We start from the raw sequence: 24,192 nt of genomic DNA on the forward strand, positions 1-24,192 counted from the left end.
GGGAGGGAAGAAGGGAGGAAGGGAGGAAGGGAGGGAGGGAGGGAGGGAGGGAGGGAGGAAGGGAGGGAGGGAAGGAGGAAGAAGGGAGGAAGGAAGGAAGGAAGGAAGGAAGGAAGGAAGGAAGGAAGGAAGGAAGGAAGGAAGGAAGGAAGGAAGGAAGGGAGTGGGAGGGAGGGAAGGAGAAAGAAGGGAGGGAGGAAAGAAGGGAGGGAGGGGGAGGGAGGGAAGGAGGGAGGGAGGGGGGAAGAAGGGAGGGAGGGAGAGAGGGGGAGGGAGGGAAGGAGGGAGGGAGGGAGGGAGGGAGGGAGGGGGGGAGAAGGGAGGGAGGAAGGAAGGGAGGGAGGGAGGGGGGAGAAGGAAGGGAGGGGAGAGGGAAGGGGAGGGAGGAGGGAGGGGGGAGAAGGGAGGGAGGAAGGAAGGGAGGGGAGAAGGAGGGGGAAGGAGGGAGGGAGGAGGAAGGGAGGGAGAAAACCACTGATGATAGAAACACTCATTTCTCCAGAAGCTCAGATATCTAACTAGCCATGGCTGCCCATGGCCTACTATACAGAACAGAGCAGGAGCCTGGCAGGATGAAGGAGCTGAGGATACATCCCTCAGGGAAGGCCTTCCATGCCTTGGGTGGAGCACCGAGGTCCCAGGAAATATTAGAAGGGATTCAATTCCTTCAGCAGAAAGACATCCTGGGTCCAGACAGAAAAGGCAGGAAGGTCCCCATGCATGTGACGGATCCCCCAGTAAGAAGCAAGAACAGGAAAAGCTGGAAAGTACGACTAAGATGGAGCAGCAGGGAGTCACCCTTCCTCCCACCCTCATCCCAGCACACACTCGACACCATCTCATTCTAAAGAAAACACAGAGGGCCAGAGGGAGAGTACAGTTGGTAAGGCTCTTGCCTTGCACATGCCCAACTTAGGTTCAGCCCCTGACAACTCACACACAGGGTGTCCCAGAGCACCACCAGAAGTGATTCTCAAGTGCAGAATCAGGAGTCAGCCCTTGAGCCTGGCCGGGTGTGACACAAACACTAAAAACCATCAAAACAATATTAACATAAAGAAAACGCAGAACTGCCAAATGTCCATGAGCCACGGTCATATCGGCTGCCTGGGAGAAGTTCGACACATCTGTCCATGGTCCCAGTATGGCTCAAAGGACAGAGCTCCCCCCCTTTCCCTCCAGGGACAGAGGGAAACATTGATGGCCATGTGGAGCTCATGGCTGGGTGCTGGGAGCTCAGGGCCAATAGAGAAAGGAAGAAAGAAAAACAACCCAAAAATGGGCAAAGGGTTAACAAACCCTGTGCTTGAGAATTTGACCCGAGGTTGACTTTCCAGCTCAGTTTCCCTGGAAACCTAATAAAGATAAAATGTCAATCATGTTACCAGGCAACACTGCTTAAGCGAGAACTGACCCCTGGTTGATAACCATGACAGCCCGGGAGGAAGTTGAAAGGTCTGCTGGGGACACTGCAGCTGCCTTGATTTGGGGTCGTGCCCCTGGTGCAGCCGGGGGTGGGGGGGTGGGGGGGGCTATTCCACACCTGCTGGGCAACTGGTTCCTTGTACACCTCCTGACTGCTGTCGCTTGTTGGGGAAGGACAGAGAGAACAGAACAGCTCCCGCTGGCCGGACAACAAAGAGCATGGTTCACTTGGGAGAGAGAACCCCGCTGTTCTAGATCTTTCTAAATACATGGGCACTCAGAATAGCCCATGAAAGGCTTGTGAACTGGAATGTTGGGTCGGGCTGGGCCAAAGAGTCCTGGAAAGACTCACTCGTCAGGGATTGGATGCTAATCACGCATGAATGCTAAGGAGGAGAAAGGCGCTGAGGATGGGGGTCTAGGGTGAGTATCTGGGGGGGGGGGTGAGAGAGGCCTGTGGGCACTGACCAACCAACTCCAATTCCCATTGCTACTCAGTCAGGAAAGCCTCCCTAACTCCCAGAGTCCAGGTTAGCCTCCCTTTAGAGTGGACTCTCACAGGGCTGGAGCAATAGTACAGCAGGGAAGGCACTTGCCTTGCACACAGTCAACCTGGGTTCAATCCCTGGTATCCCATATAGTCCCCAAGCACCATCAGGAGTGATTCCTGACTGCAGAGCAGGAATCAGCTCTGAGCACTGCCAGGTGTGGCCCAAAACAATAAAGTGGACTCTTGCAGCATTCCAACACTGTTTAGGGGTGTTGGGGGCACATCTGGGAACCCTGGGCGTCACACTGGGCCACTCAACTATCCACCCCCAGCACAGAGGGAGCTGAGTGAACACAAGTGAGATACCCGCCTAGCACGACCCATCATCAGAGAGCAGGCAGAGGTGGGTCAGGTCACTCCTGTTATGTGACTCATGTTCATTCTGTCTGATAACACCCAGGAACCATCCGGGACACTTAGAGTAAGAGACAAGACTTTTGGTTTTGGTTTTGTTTTTAAAAAAGTTAAGTTTGGGACTGGAGAGACAGCTCAAAGCCCCGAGTCTGAACCTTGGCCCCTTACCCTTGTTCACAATTGGGAGTAACTAATTAAGCACTGAGTTTGGAGTAAGCCCTAGCACTGGTGATGTGCTATACACACACATACACACACACACACACACACACACACACACACACAACATATGTGAACACTAGTTTAGGCGCTATGCTATATAACCATCTCTTTTTAGAACAATTTTCAAAGGGAATAACTATCAACTTCATCCCTTTTCTGAAGACTAGTCCACCGGCAAAGACTTCCTTTCCTGCTGAACATTAAATTCAACAGCAAACATTTGGCTCTGAGCACACATATGTGATGGATGAATTAAAAAATGAGTGGCAGTACAGCAGGGAAGGTGGCTGCTTACATACAGCCATCTCAAGTTCGATCCCCAGCATCCCATATGATCCTGAACTCCACCAGAAGTAATTTCCTGAGCTGAGATTCAGGAGTAACCCCTGAGCACACCGGGTATGGTCCAAGATAACTTTAAAAAAAAAGTGAATGGGGCCCGGAGAGATAGCACAGTGGCATTTGCCTTGCAAGCAGCCGATCCAGGACCAAAGGTGGTTGGTTCGAATCCCGGTGTCCCATATGGTCCCCCGTGCCTGCCAGGAGCTATTTCTGAGCAGACAGCTAGAAGTAATCCCTGAGCACTGCTGGGTGTGGCCCAAAAACCAAAAACCAAAAAAAAAAAAAAAAAAGTGAATGAATAAAGCAACAAATAAAGAATATCTTTCTATTCCCCCAGCCCCATTACATAAGACCAGTACCTCAGACTGGTCTTTCCAGTCTGGAAAGGCTTTCCATGAGGCTTTTTGCCCATGTCTGACACCATTCTACCAGTCCTTGCAAGAACATCTTCTGTCTACCACATGGTATCAGACCCAAGTCAGACTCTGCATCTGTTGGCAGCAATGGTGACTTTTTCTTACACTGGCAGGAAATTTCTACCAAGCAGCAGCTGAAAACAATTGCTCTCGGAGAAATCTGGTAGGGAGTACTAGAATAAACCATACCAGTTTGCTTTCTGAGCCATTCCGATTCTGAATTCCAGTTCTAAAAAAAAATTCCAATTTGGAATCCCAACTCTGTAGAAGCCAAAAATGACCAAGCCTGGAGAGGTAGTAAAGCAGGTAGAGGGCTTGCCTTGCATGTGGCTGACTCTGGATCAATCCCTGGCACCTGAGTATTGTCTCCCAAGCACCACCAGGAGTGATCCCTGAACGCAAAGCCAGGTGTAAATTTTGACTGCTGCTGCAAGTGACCCCCAAACCAAATAAAGTAAAATGACCAACTCCTAAAATCACCAATCCCCAAACTTCACCTCAAGGACCAAGCTTCTAAGAGCTCACATTACAAGGCCAACCACAAAGGTCTGGCATGTAGGCCAGGGAATGAGATTCCTGCTACCCAACCAACATCCTACTTCATCACTGCAAACCAACTTCGAGTTCCACAGTGTAGGCTGGCTCAGTGCTTGGAGCCATCAAAGCTTTCTTCAATGTGGCCCCTCCCTGGTCCATCCTACCCCAACTCCTGACCCAACTTGAAAATCTTTGGGATTGGGACCGGCGGTGGCGCTAAAGGTAAGGTGCCTGCCTTGCCAGCGCTAGCCTTGGACGGACCGCGGTTCGATCCCCCGGTGTCCCATATGGTCCCCCAAGCCAGGAGCAACTTCTGAGCGCATAGCCAGGAGTAACCCCTGAGCGTTACTGGGTGTGGCCCAAAAACCAAAAAAAAAAAAAAAAAAAAGAAAAAAAAAAGAAAATCTTTGGGATGATAGAAAAAGCCCACACAGACTGGTCTGAGGCTTATAGTTTGAAAGATGTGATCATCTCTCAACCCTCTTCTGGAAACGCCAGCCCTTCTACACCTCAGTGGCTCTGCCTGGATCCAATGAATTGGGACACAAAGGAACCTTAAGAACATTTCTGTGCTCATCAGGACCCTATGCCTTTGGCCAGACCAGACCAGCCAGGCCAATGGAGACTCCATTTCAGCCTAGAGTTTCCTTGATCTTCATCGCCCACTAAAAACACAAGCCCATGACAGTTCTTCACTATTTTGGGGTACGTGGGATATATATTCCCTGTAGGATCTTCAATTGTACATCATTCATGAATATACATTAGTTTACTGGAAAAAAATTTAAAAAACCCACCCAGAATGCAAAAAAAGTTGGTAAGTCCCTCTGCCTGTCTGTGTTGGGATTCCAACCAGGACCCCCCTACCCCCGCCCCAACTCCCACTCTTTAAAGCTGTTCCCCAGTCCACACTGGTGGGCATCTTGCCCAACTGAAGCAGATTCATCTCTTATATATTCGGTTGTTCCTGTACTGTTTGTAGGAAGACAGTTCCCACACTCAAGTTTTGACAGCATAAAGGAATAAATGACCCAGACCAAGGTTATTCAAACAAAACTGAATTGGGTGGATGCTTTTGCACACACAAGGACTGGTCTTTGGATGTCCTTATTTTCCACAGCCTTAAAGCAACATTACCTCAATAAAAAAAAAAATGAAAAAAATTCAACAAGTGATTGGAGGGATGGGGCTAGAGTGATAGCAGAGTTTGCCTTGCACAAGATCAAACTGATTCAATCCCTGGCATCCCATATGGTTTCTAAGCCTTCCAGGAATTACCCATGAGCACACTTCTGGGTGTGGCCCATAGCAGAAAAAAAAATGGAGAAAAAGGTGCTTAAGACCTGTGACCTGGGAATGTTACCCAAGGGGTAAAATATGTGTCTTATATGTATGAAGCCCTGGTTTCAATCCCTGGCACTGCTTGTCACCCAAGACAAGCAAATAACAAGCAAACAGAATCAAAACATCTCTTTCACAGAGAAAAAAAGAGAAATCCCTAGTCTTCTAAGTTCCCCTGAGGTCTGTGGCTCAGAATCCATTTCTAACAACGATCAACAGCTACCATGGACTGAGTGCTGAGGGGATGGGACTGTCACAAGGGGACACGCAGCTCGGCCACCAAGGAGAGAAATAACTCTGAGTAAATCAGCCAAACTGGGCCTAATATTTTAGAACAGTGCTTGGCACTAGTACATAACTAGGGAGAGGCTCAATCAATCAGTCAGTTAAATCAATCATTCAATCAATCAAGGTCCATGTGATCTTCATAATATATCATATTTCTCCACCTCCCTGACTCCTCATCTCTGAAGGTCAGTGATGAAGACAAACAATTGTGCCTCTAGACCAAGCAGGCAGGCTGGGGGGGGGGGGGGGGAAGGGGAGAGGTATTGGAGAGTGACTCAGGGACATGGCGGGGAGTGGTGAGCAAGTCTTTTGGGCATGTGACTGAGTGAGTGACCAGTGGTGTCACCACAGTGACCCTAGTGGGCAGGGTTGCAGGAAGGCAACTATACCTCACACTGCCCCCAGGAAACCCCCTCTAAGGCATGTGTGAGGGAGGAAGCAGCCTCCCCACAGAGCCACACACCCTCTCCCTCACTCTTCCTCTCAGTCAGCTGTGTGGCACAGCATGGCTCCCACCAAGTCTAGAGTGTAACCTGTGGCCACAGGCCAAGCCCTGAGACAAATCTCACTTGATCCATCATGATGTCATGATGGCAGGCGGAGGACTTGTGTTTAACAGGCCCCTGGGATCCAGGGCCTACCCCCAACTCCAGCCTCAGGAGTTCTAGTAGCTTCCCACCTAGAGAAGAAACTCTCTCATTCCCGGCCTGGTTTTCAGACATGCTCACACCCTCTACACTGCACCCTTCCAACAGCAGCCAGTAGACGGAAGAGACATTGGTTCCTAACCACCAGACCAGATCACTTTCTACTGCCCCAGTCCAGCTCTGCTCACTGACACATCCAATCCCACCTACTCTTTAAAAGCCGCAGATATCAAATCTCATGTCTGCACTTGGCCCAGAGCCTTTACCAACATGTCAGCATGTACCTAGCATACCTAGTCCTGCACCAGGACTCTCTTCAAAGCTGGGCACCTCTGAGCACTGATCCACTACCCTCTCCTCTCTACTGCTCTTCCTCGACCTAATTTGTGGTTCCTGCAGGTCCCAACCTACCCGGCTCTTCTCTCTTTACCCTCCATTCCTCACTGGTCGCTTCCCGTCAAAACTCTAAAACAAACTGAAACTCACCCTCCAAACAGCACTCTGTGCTCGCCTGTCTTCAGGTGCGTGTGCTCGAAGACCAGCCAGGCATCCCGAACACCATATACATCCAAAGACAAATCCTTGCTCTCCTCCTCCTCGAGACTCTACTAACCAAGGGCTGAAGACAAACTGGGGAGTTTGTCGTGAAACAGATTCCTGTTTCCCTTGGCCACCCGAGCAATCCAATACATTATCAGTAGTCCCGACTCCATTTCAAAACCAGCCACTTCTCTTGATGTCCGCTCACAGCGCCATCTCTGAGCGTGCTTTCTCCCACCCACCTGGCTCTGGGGATCTGAAAAGCTCTCTGGATAGCACCCTCCCAGTGCAGGCGCCACAGAACCTCTTCCTTCTTCCAGGGTAGACCCAAAGAGTCTGTGAGTTTCCCCCATCCTCCGCCATGCTACAGCCTTAGATGTTTAAACACATTGAAATTTTTCCTGAGTTAAGACCTTTGTCCATGGCAGGCCCCCTCCCTAGAGTCCTCTCTCCCCCTCTGGGAAAGATCACCTCTTTCTGGCACCCCATTTCCCTTTCTCAGAAGACCCCCATGAACTTCCCCACTCAAGTAGGTTGCCCTTGTTCTCTGTGCTGACAGCACCTGCTCAATCCAGGTCCTTATTAGACGCAACCACACACAATGGTTTCCTTATTGATTGTGGATCTCTGGTACTAGAAACACCTCCCTGACAGTGGGGATCTGCATCTCATCTTGCCTACAGCTGTTCTAACACAGTTCTAGGCACATGACCAAGCTCTGTGAGTTCTTGCTGAGTTTCTGGCCATACTTGTGACATGCCAGCTCCTGTGTTGTGGGAGTTTCTAGAAAGGTCATGGGTTTCTAGATACAGCCAATGGGTCTCCTTGTCCAGCTGTAGAATAGACTCAAATCTGGAGAGAATGTGGAGTTTGAATTTCTACCAACTCCTTTCTTTGTCCCAACTCTACTATCCAAACATTCTTTCCCTTTCAACACCATGTACATTGCATCACAAGGACAGACAGACAGTCCCTGTGACAACATGTACAGCAAGCCTGAAGTTGCTGCTTTTCCCCTTAAATTCTCCATGAGACTGTAACTTCCAGGGGGCAGAGCTGATTCCTTCCCCTTGGGGCTGAGACAGAGCCTGCCACCCACTGGGCCTGCACCACTGACCTCACTGAGCAGAGGCAGGTCTGCCAATGGGCTGGGGAGGAGAGGAAGTGCCTTTCCAAAGTTTGCCTTCAGTCCTGTTGGGACCTTTAAAGCTGTCTGTGCTCATGCCTGGTTCTTTAACTCCTCTCTCATTGTCTCCCAGAGTGCTGGGCCCATTTCATTTTAATCTCTCAATCTCTGAAAGAGCATCCTGTGTGCAAGGACAGAAAGCGAACATGTGTTAAATGCTTACTAGAATCCTTATCAGGGTTCTCTCTCTTTGACTTATAATACAAGAACAGTGAGAGGTTTAAAAAATGAAATTAAAAATAAATAAGTAAATAAATAAATAGGGGTCAAGAGATAGCACAGCAGTAGGGCATTTGCCTTGCATGCGGCCGACCCAGGAGGGAACTGGTTTGATTCCCGGTATCCCCCAGCCTGCCAGGGGTGATTTCTGAATGTAGAGCCAGGAGTAACCCCTGAGCACCGCTGGGTGTGACCCAATGACCAATCAATATATAAATAGGTTTTAAAAAAAATACAAAGTAAAAATTTAGGGGCTGGAGCAATAGTACAGTAAGGAGGGAACTTCCCTCATACCCCATAGGGTTCCCTAAGCTCGGCCAGGGAATAATTCTTGAGAGCAGAGTCAGGATTAGGAATATCCCCTGAGTACCACCAAGTGCTCAAAAACAAACTTAAAAAAAAATAGCGAGGGGCTGGAGAGATAGCATGGAGGTAGGGCATTTGTCTTACATTCAGAAGAACAGTCGTTCAAATCCCAGTATCCCATATGGTGCCCTGAGCCTGTCAGGAGTGATTTCTAACTGTAGAGCCAGGAGTAACCCTTGAGCGCTGCCGGGTGTGACACCCCCAAAAAAATAGCGAAAAAGCAAAAGTTCATATTGGAAACATCATCTAAGAGGTTAGGGGCATCTGCCTTGAATGCACAGGGGTCTAAGTATGCTCCCCACCAGCACACTTCCTCTGCTCCAAAATAAAACAACAGAAAATAGAATCCAAAGACGGAGAGAGAGAACAAGAAGAGGCTTCCAAGGTCAGCCTTGACTCCAGCCGCATAGATGGGAATCTCCTTGAACAGGGGTCAGACACAATGAGAAATGAAGCAGGAAGCACTGCAGGGAGCGCTGCCCATCATCTGCTGCAGCTTCTTATCGAGATGATCCCCAAGCTGGGTTCTATGGGGCAGTCGGCAGCTCTGGGGAGAGAAGGGCAGAGCCTAATAACTCCGCTGCCTCCTTCTCATCAAACTGGCATCAGGACAAAGGAAAGTCATTACGCCCCCGCACAGCTCCACAGAGAGCCTTCCCAATGCAGGATCCTGCCAGGCACGCCTGCAACCATTCCTGTCTCTGCACATATACTTGGATGTAAAGCCACGCAGGTTGGAAAGAGTAAGGGTCCTGATGTTCTGCAGCCATAGGCATTTATTGGCAAGAGGAAGAAAATACAGACACGAATTGTACTGCAACCCCATCCCATCCCCCTGTTAAAAACAGCCAAAAACTGCAGCAACAGTACAGAACGGAGGGCACAGAGCCAATCCCGGGTGCCTTGCACACAGCCAACCAGGGTTCAATGCCTGTCATCCTCTATGGCTCCAGGAATCAGCAGTGATTTCTGAGTGCAGAGCCAGCAGCAACCCTGAGCACCACTAGGTATGGCCAAAGCGAGATAGATTTTCTTAAAAATAAAAAGCAGGGCCCGGAGAGATAGCACAGCGGTGTTTGCCTTGCAAGCAGCCGATCCAGGACCAAAGGTGGTTGGTTCGAATCCCGGTGTCCCATATGGTCCCCTGTGCCTGCCAGGAGCTATTTCTGAGCAGACAGCCAGGAGTAACCCCTGAGCAACACAGGGTGTGGCCCAAAAACCAAAAAAAAAAAAAAAAAAAAGCAGCAAAGAAAACCCAACTCAGAACTCAGTGGAGTCAACATGCACCATCGCTAAGATTTCAGTCTATGGCAGATGAGAAAAGTGAGACCTCTCAGAGCCAAAACCACAGGCTGTACCAAACTTTGGGGGTGCTGGCTGCAGCCTCGGGGATCAGGGGAAGGAAAGGAACTAGACAGTGAGGCTCTAACCCCATGACATTTGGGAGGCCTGAGACTGACCGCCTTGGCCCTAGGGCACACAGACGGAGGCTGCAGAGTCATGGATAGATGAAATTCACCTCCACATGCCGCACCCCAAGATTTGAAGCCCAACCAGGAAAAGGGAGCAACTGCCGTATTCAGGGATCCAGATGTTCGGGGTCGGGAAATTCCCAGCACCAGGTGCCTGTGCTACCCAGGTAAGTGTGGGATGGGGCCATGCTCAGAGAAGGAGGAGGAGGTGCTGGGGGGGGGGGTAAGGAGTCAGGTACCTACTGTTGCTCTTCATGCACACCTATATTGCAGCACAAAGTCAAGGCAAGGGACAGCTGAAGAGATTTGGAAGAGGGCCATGGGCTTCCTTGCAAGAGCATCTCGACAAGGAGGACCAGTGTGAGGGTGGTTAGGGCTGCCCCGATGCGAGGGGTCCTTTGACCCTTTGCAAAGGCTCCTGAGCCCCAAGCGGGAGAGGTTCCTGGAAGGATTTAGAGCCTGAATCCTGGCTCACCTCTGTGGAAACTGTGGAAACTGCACGAACCGGCTGCTCACAAGGAGCTGAGCTGAATCTGTGTTCCAGAGTGTTTCCAGAATAAACCTTTCCCAGAAGGTCCACTCCACATGGAGCACCCCATCCATTCCAACTCCATGAATCCTGGGCTTGGGGGCATCTGTGAATCACCCTCAGAGAAAGGCCTCCTCCTTCCCCTCAGATCTCAGGGCACTGAGACATCAGGGAAGGAGCTGGGGTTTGTTCTTTGTGTCTCCCAGAGCTTAACTCTAGCCCAGGCTTCAGTGGCCCTAACTAAACTGTGGACAGTTAGCAGCTTCCCACGTCCCCTCTTCAGGAACTGGATTTAAGAAATTGAAGACGGCTTACCCATTTTTGAAATAGAGGACATGGGCTCTCTGAAGTCCTGTTTCTAGGAAAAAACCTAGTTCTTGATCCTGGGGAGCAGGGCCGGGCTTAGGGCTTCTGTTCTGAATATTAGTAAGGATTACCTAGAAGGGGAGAAAATTGGAAAACTAATCAGATCCACAGCCTTCACAGCCCACCTCAAAGTGCTGCCCAGCAGACGGAAAAGATTCAATCAAACATCTGTGCATGGGGTTGTGAGTTTTCCAGAAGCTGGGCGCAGGCCCCCTGGGGAATGCAGGGCTGGGGAGGGACGAGCACTGGAAAGCGAGTGTGGTGCCAGGAGCTGCATTCCAGGCAGAGCCGCTGAATGCCAGGAGGCTGACAGAGAGGATGGGGGCCTCGGAGAAGCACAGCCCAGTCACAGCAGAGACAGGCATGACCCACTGTGGCTGAGGTCACAGATGGGCGGCCAGTAGCCTCCGCCCTCTGGGAATCTGATAAGCCGCAAGAGGAGCTGGAGAGAGCCGTGACTGGCACTGGCTCTGGAAGTCACCAGGAAGGGCAGCCTTGCCAGGCTTCATAGCCGAGGCCTGGGGACTGGGCAACAGGCACCTATTCTCGATAGTAGGGTGCTGAGGAAAATAACCTAAGCTCATTCCCACTCTCCCCAAACTCAACCTCTTGGACAACAGGTAAGATCTAGCCCTGCCCAGGAGACTGCCACAGGATCACCTATCCATTAGGACAGAGGCCACTCTCCAGGCTCAAGGGAAACAGTTACCAGGCCTCTCCTGTGTCCGACATCCCCACACTTGCACACCATCAGGTGTCTCCAAACACACTGCACATCTGCTGAAAGCCCACAGCTCTTTTGAAGCTCCAGATGTGGCTGCTCTTCTTTGAGACAGGGGCTAGGATCAAACCAGTAGTGCTCAGGGACCATTCCAGCTCAGTGCTTGGGGAAGGGGGTGGGATGGAGGGGTCACTCCTAGAAGTGCTAGGGGAACTGATCCTACGGGCTCAATGTTTCTCTCTTGTATGTTTTGTTTTAAAATAAACATGGTTCTAACAAAATAAAACAAACAAAAAACCCTAAAAAAAAGTCTCAAAAGCAAAGAGCAAAAAAATTATGTGTTCTAGCCCTTTGAGTGCTCTCTCTCTTTCTCCCCCCCCACACTTCTGCATGCCCACCCCCCAGTTGCTAAAGATCTAACTATTAGAGCTAGTGCAATAGTACAGAGTAGAGCACTTGCCTTGCATGCAGCTGATCCTGATTTGATCCCCAGCACCCCATATAGACCGGACCCCTACCCCAAACCCCACCAGGAGTGATCCCAGAGAGCAGAGCCAGGATTAAGTAACACCTGAACACTGCCAGGTGTGGTCCCAACACAAAACCAAATAAAGGCCCAGTTGTTAACCATATCCCAAATATTCTAGAGGTCTTGCGATTATTCTCCAAGTGGAAAACAAACCATTGCTGGCTGTCCATCTCCTTAGTTTTGCAAAAATGTAAAAGTAAAGCAGAAGGTGAGCCAAGAACATGAAGCTCACATAGGTCGCCAGACCTTTGAACTGCATCCTTGCACCTTCTGAAAGCTGCTCAGTCTGTCCTGAATTGGATGTGAGGGTAGCTGAGCTCCTCCCACAGCAAGTACCCCCTTTTCTACAGCTCACTGTGAGTGTAGATGAGCAGAGCTCAAACCCCAGTGCCATGCTTTCCCTTCCGGCTCTCACACCTTCCTCAGAGTCTCAGACTTCAGCAATCAGCAGCAACTCCCAACCAAGACTCATGGGTCCAGACCCCACCCCACTCCAGCTCCAGGCTCACATATTTAAATCCAGCCTCCTGTGCTTCTCTGGTTGGAGGCCCACCCAGGAACTTTTCAACATTGACCTTCATTTGCTTTTGAAGAAGTTTTTCAGGGGTTTTGTTTGTTTTGTTTTGTTTTATAACCATGATTATTTTAAAACAAAATTTACAAGAGAAAGAGTTAAAAATCATCTACAAAATCTCACAATATAGGGGCTGAAGCAAAAGTACAACCTTTGTTTCTTGCACATGGTTGACTTGGGTTTGATCCTTGGCATATGATCTCCCAAGCCTGCTAGAGCCATAGTGGGGGTGTATTCATCCCCCCCACACACACCACAAACAAAACAAAATAAAGACCAAATATAGGAATAACACATTAACCTTCTATGAATAACCTACACACCTCCATGTACAAGAGGAAAGATAAACTTCAATTAACCAAAACGGAGAATAAATCTGGCTTCTTACATTTTTTTTTATCAATTTGTGAAAGTTTGTCAATACCAGAAAGAGAAAAAAAAAATAGCAACTGACATAGGGTTAAATTTGCAGAGTACTGACATAAATCCATAAATGTCCATTTATTTAGGCTTTCTTCAATTTCTTTCAGTAGGGGTTTATAATTTTCAGGGTTGCAGATTTATTATTATTATCCCCAAGTATTTTAATTTTATTTTTTGGCTTTTGGGCCATACCTGGTAGTGTTCACGGTTAATTGCTTCTTGGCTCTCTGCTCAAGAATCACTCCAAATAGGGTTTGGGACACCATATGGGAGGCCAGGGGTCAAATCTGAGTCACCTACATGCAAGGCAAGTACCCTTCCACTGTACTATTCTTTTGGCCCTTATTTTTAATCTTTTTGGTGTTATTATAAGTGATGTTGTTTTCTTAATTTTGTTTTCATACTTTTAACTGCTGTGCATACAAATAAAAGTGGTGTTTTTTTCCTTGTACACTGAGAAACCATTTATTACACAATAGTTTTGTGTGTATGTGTGCGTGTTTGTGTGTGTGTGACTGACTTCCTTTGAATCTTCTACAATCTACATGAAACAATATCACAGAATTTTTCTCCCTTTTCATTCTGGATTTCCTTTCCTTTCCTTGATTTCCTTTCCTTGTCTCTAATAGTACAGGCTTGAGCCTCATGTAAGCTGACACTGTGAGACAGGAGTCCTTGTCCTATTTACGCTTTCTCAGGAGGAAAGACAGTTCTTTCATCATTAACTATGTCCTGAGAGGGACTGGAGCAATAGCACAGTGGGTAGGGAGTTTGCCTTGCAAGCAGCTGACCCAGGTTCAATCCTGGACCTCCCATATGGTCCTCTGAGCCTCCCTGAGCACAAAACCAGGAGTAACCCCCTGAGTGTGGCTCAAAAACAAACCACAAAGATGTTGTAAGATGTTAGGATTCTCAAGGGCTGTTTCTGGACAGAGCCTCCTGGGGGTCACCCAAGAAGTTCTCAGATAGCCCCAGGGAAGATCTTGGCCAACAGGACTAGAGGGCATTTGGTTTTGTTCTAAGTTTAAGCACTTAAAAAAAAGTACTTTTTAAAAAGAAGTTTCTATTTTCCCTTTTCAATTTAGTCAGCATGCTGTCCAAAGCTGTCTATGACAGTGTTTCTGTAACTCACACCACCAGAATCAGCTTCTGCCCACCAATGCCCCCAACCCTAGCTCACCTCCTTTTTTTCTTCCATTGTACTATCTTTATTTAAGCACCATGATTACAAACATGTTTGTGGTTGGGTTTCAGTTATAGAAAAGAACACTCCCCTTCACCAGTGCAACATTCCCACTACCAATGCCCCCCATCTCCTTCCTTCCCGACCCCCTGCCTGTATTTGAGACAGGCATTCAATTTCTCTCACTACCCCCTTGACAAACTCGCTTTTTAAGTTTAATGACTGCAGTTGGGTTACCAAGCCTAGAGTGACGTGTTGTGTTGGCTATACAAATGGTGTATGCAAATGCCTCACCTATCCACCTCCTCACCTCCAGCCCGCTCTTCTTATTCCTCTCTTCGTTTCTCTCCTTCCCTGGCCTTCACAATTTTTGTAATTTGGGGCTAAAAGTTTCTCTCCTTTTGATCCCTCCCCTTGACTTCATGTCATTCTACCTAATGCAAGTACGTGGGGTCATTCAGTACTTCTCCTTCCTCTTCACTTTTTTTGGACAAAAAGTCAAATTATCACTGCTTTTAGGCAACAGAGTAATATATGTAGAGGACCCTGAGAATTTCACTAAGAATCTTATAGAAACTGTAAACCAGTAAAGAAGCAGGCTACAAAACAAACAAATAAACAAACAAAAAACTGTTATATTGCTATATGCAAATAATATATTAGAAGAGAAGAGAGATCCACAAGATTACTTGATTCAAAATAGAATCCCTGAATACAGCTATCTAGGAACCAAATTAACCATAGACATGTATCCTGAAAACTCAAGTCACTCAGAGGCTGGAGGTTTGATGGGAGGGCCTCGAAACAGTGCTCGGACCCAACAGTGCTGCAGAGTACCTGGGCTACCCCATGGTAATTAGTGAATTTTCCCTGTGCCATTCCCAGAGATCATCTGAAATAGAGACTGTTGTACAGGTAGGACAAGACCTCTAAGACCAAAGTAGTGGTCCTGTCTACAAATGGTGCCAAGCTTCTGAACCAAGTCCTGAATCTGGCTCTTTCTGAAGTGGGGGTGGTGACTGCTCATGGGTACAGAGATTCTTTGGGGGTGACAGAAATGTTCTGGAATAAAGCATTGATGGTGGCTATACACCTCCATGAACTGTATGCTTGGTATAGGAGAACTTTATGGTATGTGAATAGTATATCAATAATACTGTGATTTTTGCCTTGCTTTGGGGCCATATCTGACAGTGCTCAGGGCATACTCTTGGTTCCATGCCCAGAGATCACCCCAAGCTGGACACAACCCAGGGTGACGGCATGTGAGGCAAGTGCCCTACCTGCTATACTATCATCCTAATCCTCAATAACTTACAAGAGAGAACATAGCTCATAAGCAAATAAGAAAGCATGGCAACTCTGGTGATAACGGCATGCAGAATAAAATGCAAAATTCTGCATCCAGCAAAGCAGCAAAGCAAATTTTCCAGCAGAGTAACACTATCAAGCTGGTAACTCAACCATGCAGGTCAGGCTGCAAGCACCTAGAGTGTCTGCCTTCCGGACAAATAATGGAGGAACAAACCCAGAGTGCAAAGATGCTGCTTCGGGATTCACCTTCAGGAAGCGAGACAAAGCCAGGGCAAAGCTGGAACTGGAGGCGAGGGCTCCATTGCATCATTATGATAGCAAGTTATACCCCACACCCCAACATCATAGGGCTAAAATCCAGTAGTGAATATTGGACAGCCACAGGCGTGCTGAGAAGTCTGACATAATGTTGAGTGGGGAAAAAAAATCCACAGATATAAAACCCTTTAATATTATAATAATATAAATTCTGGGAGCATATTTTCAGAATGGGGTTGGGCAAAGTGCCCCAGCCACCTCCACCCACAACCTGCAGAAAAACAGCCCAGTTCCTCTACCAAGCTCCAAAAGAAAATAATGGCTGCCACTTCTCCCCAGATAGTATATAGTCCAGGCAGAAAATTCTGGGGCCTTCCCAGAAATGGGGGAGGCATATTCCCCTTTCTACATGAACTACAACAGCCCACCCACACATTCTTGCGCCTTCCCTCCGACAGAAACAGCCCAGCTTCACAACTGAACCTTATCAAACTGCCAAGCCACCAAATTGATTTCAGATTTATAGGTCCTACCACGTGGCCACTTGCCATTCAGAATTTTCTAGTAGTATCAACCCAGAAGGGTCACAGGCAATCTGATGAGAAAGGTCCATAGAAATTTGCCAAACTCAGTGAGCCTAAACAGTAACACAGAAGGTTCAACCAGCACCAACAACAGCCCAGGAAATCCTCAGACACTGAGTTTAGTAACACCCTGGAGAGCTAGAACAATATTTCGAATTGACCCTGATAGATGTAAGTTTTGATAATTCCACTTGCCATTTTGTTGTAATAAACAATATGACGTCAATTTCTTTTTTTTTTTTTTTTTTTTTTTTTTTTTTTTTCTTCTTTGAATATTTCTTTACCTATATTTTCTTTTTTTTTTTTTTTTTTTTTTTTTTTATTTTTTATCTTTATTTAAACACCGTGATTACAAACATGATTATAGTTGTATGATTACAGTCATGTAAAGAGCACCCCCCCTTCACCGGTGTAACATTCCCACCACCAATTTCCCAGATCTCCCTCCTCCCACCCCCCCTACACCTGTACTCGAGACAGGCTTTCTACTTCCCTCATTCATTCACATTTTATGATAGTTTTCAGTGTAGTCATCTCTGCAACTGCACTCATCACTCTATGTGATGAGCTGCATGTCCTGAGCTGCACCTACCAGCCCTCATCTCTCTTGTCTCTGAGATATTGTTAAAAATGTCCTTCATTTTTCTTAAAGCCCATAGATGAGTGAAACCATTCTGCGTCTTTCTCTCTCCCTCTGACTTACTTCACTCAGCATAATAGATTCCATGTACATCCATGTATTGGAAAATTTCATGACTTCATCTCTCCTGATGGCTGCATAGTATTCCATTGTGTATATGTACCACAGTTTCTTCAGCCACTCATCTGTTGAAGGGCATCTTGGTTGTTTCCAGAGTCTGGCTATTGTAAATAGCGCTGCAATGAATATAGGAGTAAGGAAGGGTTTTTTGTATTGTATTTTTGTGTTTCTTGGGTATATTCCTAGGAGTGGTATAGCTGGATCGTATGGAAGCTCAATTTCCAGTTTGTGAAGGAATCTCCATATCGCTTTCCATAAAGGTTGTACTAGACGGCATTCCCACCAGCAGTGAAAAAGAGTTCCCTTTCTCTCCACATCCCCGCCAGCACTGCTTGTTTTCCTTTCTTGTGATGTGTGCCAATCTCAGTGGCGTGAGGTGGTACCTCATAGTAGTTTTGATTTGCATCTCCCTGACGATTAGTGATGTTGAACATCTTTTCATGTGCCTTTTGGCCATTTGCCTTTCTTCTTTTTCAAAGTGTCTGTTCATTTCTTCTCCCCATTTTTTGATGGGGTTAGTTGTTTTTTTCTTGTATAGTTCTGTCAGTACCTTGTAAATTTTGGATATTAGCCCTTTATCTGATGTGTATTGGGTGAATAATTTCTCCCACTCAGTGGGTGGCCTTTGTATTCTGGGCGCTATTTCCTTTGAGATGCAGAAGCTTTTCAGCTTAATATAGTCCCATCTGTTTATCTCTGCTTCCACTTGCTTGGAAAGTGCTGTCTCCTCCTTAAAGATGCCTTTAGTCTCAATGTCCTGGAGTGTTTCACCTACATGTTGTTCTATATACCTTATAGTTTCAGTTCTGATATCAAGGTCTTTAATCCATTTGGATTTTACCTTTGTATATGGTGTTAGCTGGGGGTCTGAGTTCGCTTTTTTGCAAGTGGTTAACCAGTTGTGCCAACACCACTTGTTGAATAGGCTTTCCCTGCTCCATTTAGGATTTTTTGCTCCTTTATCAAAAACAAGGTGGTTATATGTCTGAGGAACCTTCTCTGAGTACTCAAGCCTATTCCACTGATCTGAGGGTCTGTTTTTATTCCAATACCATGCTGTTTTTATAACTGTTGCTTTGTAATACAACTTAAAATTGGGGAAAGTAATGCCTCCCATATTCCTTTTCCCAAGGAGTGCTTTAGCTATTCGAGGTTGTTTGTTGTTCCAGATGAATTTCAGAAGTATTTGATCCACTTCTTTGAAAAATGTCATGGGTATCTTTAGAGGAATCGCGTTAAATCTGTACAATGCTTTTGGAAGTATTGCCATTTTAATGATGTTGATCCTGCCAATCCATGAGCATGGTATGTGTTTCCATTTCCGCGTGTCCTCTCTTATTTCTTGGAGCAGTGTTTTGTAGTTTTCTTTGTATAGATCCTTCACATCTTTAGTCAGGTTGACTCCAAGATATTTGAGTTTGTGTGGAACTAATGTGAATGGGATTGTTCTCTTAATGTCCATTTCTTCCCTATCATTATTCGTGTATAAAAAGGCCATTGATTTTTGTGTGTTAATTTTGTATCCTGCCACTTTGCTATACAAATCTATTATTTCTAGAAGCTTTTTGGTAGAGTCTTTAGGGTTTTCTAAGTAGAGTATCATGTCATCTGCAAACAGTGAGAGCTTGACTTCTTCCTTTCCTATCTGAATTCCCTTGATATCTTTTTCTTGCCTAATAGCTATAGCAAGTACTTCCAGTGCTATGTTGAATAGTAGGGGTGAGAGAGGACAGCCTTGTCTTGTACCAGAATTTAGAGGAAAGGATTTTAGTTTTTCTCCATTGAGGATAATATTTGCCACTGGCTTCTGGTAGATGGCTTTGACTATATTGAGAAAGGTTCCTTTTATTCCTATCTTGCTGAGAGTTTTAATCAAGAATGGGTGTTGAACCTTATCAAATGCTTTTTCTGCATCTATTGATATGACCATGTGATTTTTATTTTTTGTTGTTGTTTATGTTGTGTATTATATTAATAGATTTACGGATGTTAAACCATCCTTGCATTCCTGGGATGAAACCTACTTGATCAAAGTGAATGATCTTCTTGATGAGGCACTGGATCCTGTTCGCCAGGATTTTGTTGAGGATCTTTGCATCTGTGTTCATCAGGGATATTGGTCTGTAATTTTCTTTTTTGGCAGCATCTCTATCAGGTTTTGGTATTAAGGTGATGTTGGCTTCATAAAAGCTATTTGGAAGTATTCCTGTTTTTTCGATTTCATAAAAGAGCCTGGCCAGAATTGGTAGTAGTTCCTCTTGAAAGGTTTGAAAGAATTCATTCGTGAATCCATCAGGGCCTGGGCTTTTGTTTTTGGGTAAATTTTTGATTACAGTTTTAATTTCCTCAATAGTGATGGGGGTGTTTAGATATGCTACCTCTTCTTTATTCAACCGTGGAAGGTTATATGAGTTCAGAAATTTATCCATTTCTTCCAGGTTCTCATATTTAGTGGCATAGAGTTTCTCAAAGTATTCTCTGAATACCCTTTGAATCTCTGCAGTATCTGTAGTGATCCCCCCTTCTCATTTCTAATACGCGTTATCAAGTTTCTCTCTTTCTTTTGCTTTGTGAGTTTTGCCAATGGTCTATCAATCTTGTTTATTTTTTCAAAGAACCAACTTCTGCTTTCGTTGATCTTTCGGATTGTTTTTTGGGTTTCCACTTCGTTGATTTCTGCTCTCAGCTTTGTTATTTCCTTCTGTCTCCCTATTTTTGGGTCCTTTTGTTGAGCACTTTCTAGTTCTATTAGCTGTGTCATTAAGCTACTCAGGTAAGCTCCTTCTTCCTTCCTGATGTGTGCTTGCAAAGCTATAAATTTTCCTCTCAGTACTGCTTTTGCTGTGTCCCATAAATTCTGATAGTTTGTGTCTTTATTGTCATTTGTTTCCAGGAACCTTTTGATTTCCTCCTTGATTTCATCTCGGACCCACTGGTTATTGAGTATGAGGCTGTTTAACTTCCAGGTGTTAAATTTTTTCTTCTGTGTCCCTTTGCAGTTCACATCTAACTTCAGAGCCTTGTGGTCAGCAAAGGCAGCCTGCAAAATGTCTATCTTTTTTATTTTATGGAGGTATGTTTTATGTGCCAGCACATGATCTATCCTGGAGAATGATCCATGTACATTGGAAAAGAATGTGTATCCAGGTTTCTGAGGATAGAGTGCCCTATATATATCTACTAGGCCTCTTTCATCCATTTCTTTTTGCAGGTCTAGTATATTTTTGTTGGGTTTCCATTTGGTTGACCTATCAAGTGTTGACAAGCCTGTGTTGAGGTCTCCCACAATTATTGTGTTATTATTGATATCCTTCTTCAGATTTGTCAACAATTGTATTAAATACTTTGCTGGACCCTCATTCGGTGCGTATATGTTTAGGAGAGTGATTTCTTCTTGCTGTACAAATCCCTTGATTAGTACATAATATCCATCTTTGTCCCTTACAATTTTTCTGAGTATAAAGTTTGTGTCATCTGATATTAGTATGGCCACCCCCGCTTTTTTAAGGGTGTTGTTTGCTTGAATGATTTTCCTCCAGCCTTTGATTTTGAGTCTATGTTTATTCTGACTATTCAGGTGTGTTTCTTGTAGACAGCAGAAGGTTGGCTTCAGTTTTTTGATCCATTTCGCCACTCTGTGCCTCTTAACTGGTGCATTTAGTCCATTGACATTGAGAGAAATAATTGTCATGGGATTTATTGCCATCTTTGTGTAGAAGTTTGGTGTGTTTTTTGTTCTGTCTTGTTTTTAGAGTAGATCTTTCAGTTTTTCTTTTAAGGCTGGTTTTGAGTCTGCAAAGATTTTGAGCTGTTGTTTATCTGTGAAGCCGTGTATACATCCGTCAAACCTGAAACTTAGTTTTGCTGGGTGCAATATTCTTGGCGAAGCATTTATTTCATTGAGTTTTGCCACTACGTCCCACCACTGCCTTCTGGCCTTGAGTGTTTCTGGTGACAGGTCTGCTGTAAATTTCAAGGATGCTCCGTGGAATGTAATTTCCCTTTTCGATCTTGCTGCTTGCAGTATTCTATCTCTATCGGTGGGTTTCATCATGGTGACTAGGATGTGTCTTGGGGTGTTTCTACTGGGGTCTTTTTTAGCTGGTACTCTTCGGGCATGCAGGATTTGGTCACATGTTTTCTTTAGCTCTGGTAGTTTCTCTGTGATGATGTTCTTAACCATTGATTCTTCCTGAAGATTTTCTTCTTGGGTCTCTGGAACTCCAATGATTCTGAAGTTGTTTCTGTTGAGCTTATCAAAGACTTCTATTTTCATCTTCTCATATTCTTTGAGTAAATTTTCCATTGTCTGATCATTTGATTTGAGGTTTTTTTCTAATCTCTTCTGCTGTGTAAAGTTGTTATGCATCTCATCTTCTAAAGCACTAATTCTATCCTCAGCTGCTGTTAACCTGTTGGAAAACTCATCCATTATGTTCTTCAATTCGTCTATTGAGTTTTTCAGACCTGTTATCTGATCTGATATTTCAGTTTGGAGTTTTCTGATTTCTGTCTTCATATTCTCTTGATTTTTATTAGTGCTCTGATTTATACTTTCTTTGATATCTGATAGCAACCTCCATATTTCGTCTCTAAACTCCATTTCTGAAAGACTGCTTAGGTAGTTGGTCGTTGTTGGGTCATCAGAGTTTCCATCTTCATTCTCTATGGTTGAAGTTGGTCTGCGTAGTCTCCCCATTGTCTCGCTTACGCTGTGGGTTTTTCTACGTGTTGTGGTGGTACTCATTGGCGAGGTGGAGTGCGCGGCCGCGAAGCGCAGCGGAGCGGCCGCGCTCCGGCCCCCAAACACTCACCTCAGCCGAGGCAAGCCGTCAGGGGATGCCTGGGGAGGCCCCCAAGTGTCTGCCAAGCAAAGAAACCAGCACAATCCACAACTCCAACAGAAAACTCACAGCCCCAGCGAGACACGCCTCAGCCGAGGCAAGCCGTCAGGGGATGCCTGGGGAGGCCCCCAAGTGTCTGCCAAGCAAAGAAACCAGCACAATCCACAACTCCAACAGAAAACTCACAGCCCCAGCGAGACACGCCTCAGCCGAGGCAAGCCGTCAGGGGATGCCTGGGGAGGCCCCCAAGTGTCTGCCAAGCAAAGAAACCAGCACAATCCACAACTCCAACAGAAAACTCACAGCCCCAGCGAGACACGCCTCAGCCGAGGCAAGCCGTCAGGGGATGCCTGGGGAGGCCCCCAAGTGTCTGCCAAGCAAAGAAACCAGCACAATCCACAACTCCAACAGAAAACTCACAGCCCCAGCGAGACACGCCTCAGCCGAGGCAAGCCGTCAGGGGATGCCTGGGGAGGCCCCCAAGTGTCTGCCAAGCAAAGAAACCAGCACAATCCACAACTCCAACAGAAAACTCACAGCCCCAGCGAGACACGCCTCAGCCGAGGCAAGCCGTCAGGGGATGCCTGGGGAGGCCCCCAAGTGTCTGCCAAGCAAAGAAACCAGCACAATCCACAACTCCAACAGAAAACTCACAGCCCCAGCGAGACACGCCTCAGCCGAGGCAAGCCGTCAGGGGATGCCTGGGGAGGCCCCCAAGTGTCTGCCAAGCAAAGAAACCAGCACAATCCACAACTCCAACAGAAAACTCACAGCCCCAGCGAGACACGCCTCAGCCGAGGCAAGCCGTCAGGGGATGCCTGGGGAGGCCCCCAAGTGTCTGCCAAGCAAAGAAACCAGCACAATCCACAACTCCAACAGAAAACTCACAGCCCCAGCGAGACACGCCTCAGCCGAGGCAAGCCGTCAGGGGATGCCTGGGGAGGCCCCCAAGTGTCTGCCAAGCAAAGAAACCAGCACAATCCACAACTCCAACAGAAAACTCACAGCCCCAGCGAGACACGCCTCAGCCGAGGCAAGCCGTCAGGGGATGCCTGGGGAGGCCCCCAAGTGTCTGCCAAGCAAAGAAACCAGCACAATCCACAACTCCAACTGAAAACTCACAGCCCCAGCGAGACACGCCTCAGCCGAGGCAAGCCGTCAGGGGATGCCTGGGGAGGCCCCCAAGTGTCTGCCAAGCAAAGAAACCAGCACAATCCACAACTCCAACAGAAAACTCACAGCCCCAGCGAGACACGCCTCAGCCGAGGCAAGCCGTCAGGGGATGCCTGGGGAGGCCCCCAAGTGTCTGCCAAGCAAAGAAACCAGCACACCACGTCAATTTCTTAGTGCCTGCAAGGGGGCAGGCGAGGGTGATGAGTGGGACATTGGGGACACTGTCAGAGGAGGAAAGGTCACACTGGCGGTGAGATTGGTGTTGGAACATCTAAAGCCTAAAATGACTATGTTATGAACAACTTGGTAAATCACAGTGTTATAATAAAAAAAATGTTCTGAGGGCAGAGACTGACTGAAAACACCTGGGTTTTAGTTTAATGCCCTTTTAGTCGAAATGCTCTTTCGTGACTCTAGACTTTTCTACTGGGATTCAGAGATTGCACGCAGACTGTGTGGGTTCTTCCCTGGAGCAGGCTAGGCAGGCCACTGGCTTCTGGCATTTCTCGACGAAAGTACTGACCCAAATGCATGACAGAAATAGGAAGAAGAGATGCTGGATTTCCAAAGAGAAAAGATGGATCTGTCTCCTCTGGCTCACAGACCACATGGCTCAGAATAGTTGATGGTGAGGACCTCTGAGGCCATCTGCTCCTTTGGTCAGCACACTCGATCCTTCCCCCAGGACATCTGGTTTACATACCAAACAACAGCAACCCTGATCCCTTTAGTTCTAATCCAAACACCCAGTTTCATCACTCAAGCTCTTCTGGAGGGAGGACAGAGGGGCTGTGCATACCACCAGTGACCATGTCTTTTCAGGGCAATGGAGAGGGGCTGGACCCTAAAACACGTGGGCTGCTGTTTCTCCCCAAACTTCAGCACAATGCTGACCAGAGAGCAGAGCAGGGAAGCTCATAGTTCCATCCTGAGCCTCACACAAAAACCAAAGCAACACACACACACACACACACACACACACACACACACACACACACACACACACGAGCTTGGAAGATGCTGGTGGCT

At 46.7% G+C, this 24,192-nt stretch overlaps 1 protein-coding gene across 3 annotated transcripts in view; it reads right to left on the minus strand.

Annotated features, from left to right (window-relative positions):
• TTC7B (tetratricopeptide repeat domain 7B) overlaps positions 1-24,192 on the minus strand; it is a 224,021-nt gene that overhangs the window by 129,369 nt on the left and 70,460 nt on the right. For all 3 annotated transcript variants that reach the window (XM_049769780.1, XM_049769779.1, XM_049769781.1), the window contains exon 5: positions 10,750-10,871. In XM_049769780.1, coding sequence (XP_049625737.1) covers positions 10,750-10,871 — 122 coding nt within the window. The remainder of the gene's footprint in view (positions 1-10,749; positions 10,872-24,192) is intronic.

This window comes from Suncus etruscus, chromosome 3 (genome assembly GCF_024139225.1).
Source record: "Suncus etruscus isolate mSunEtr1 chromosome 3, mSunEtr1.pri.cur, whole genome shotgun sequence".
NCBI classification, from domain to species: Eukaryota; Metazoa; Chordata; class Mammalia; order Eulipotyphla; family Soricidae; genus Suncus; species Suncus etruscus.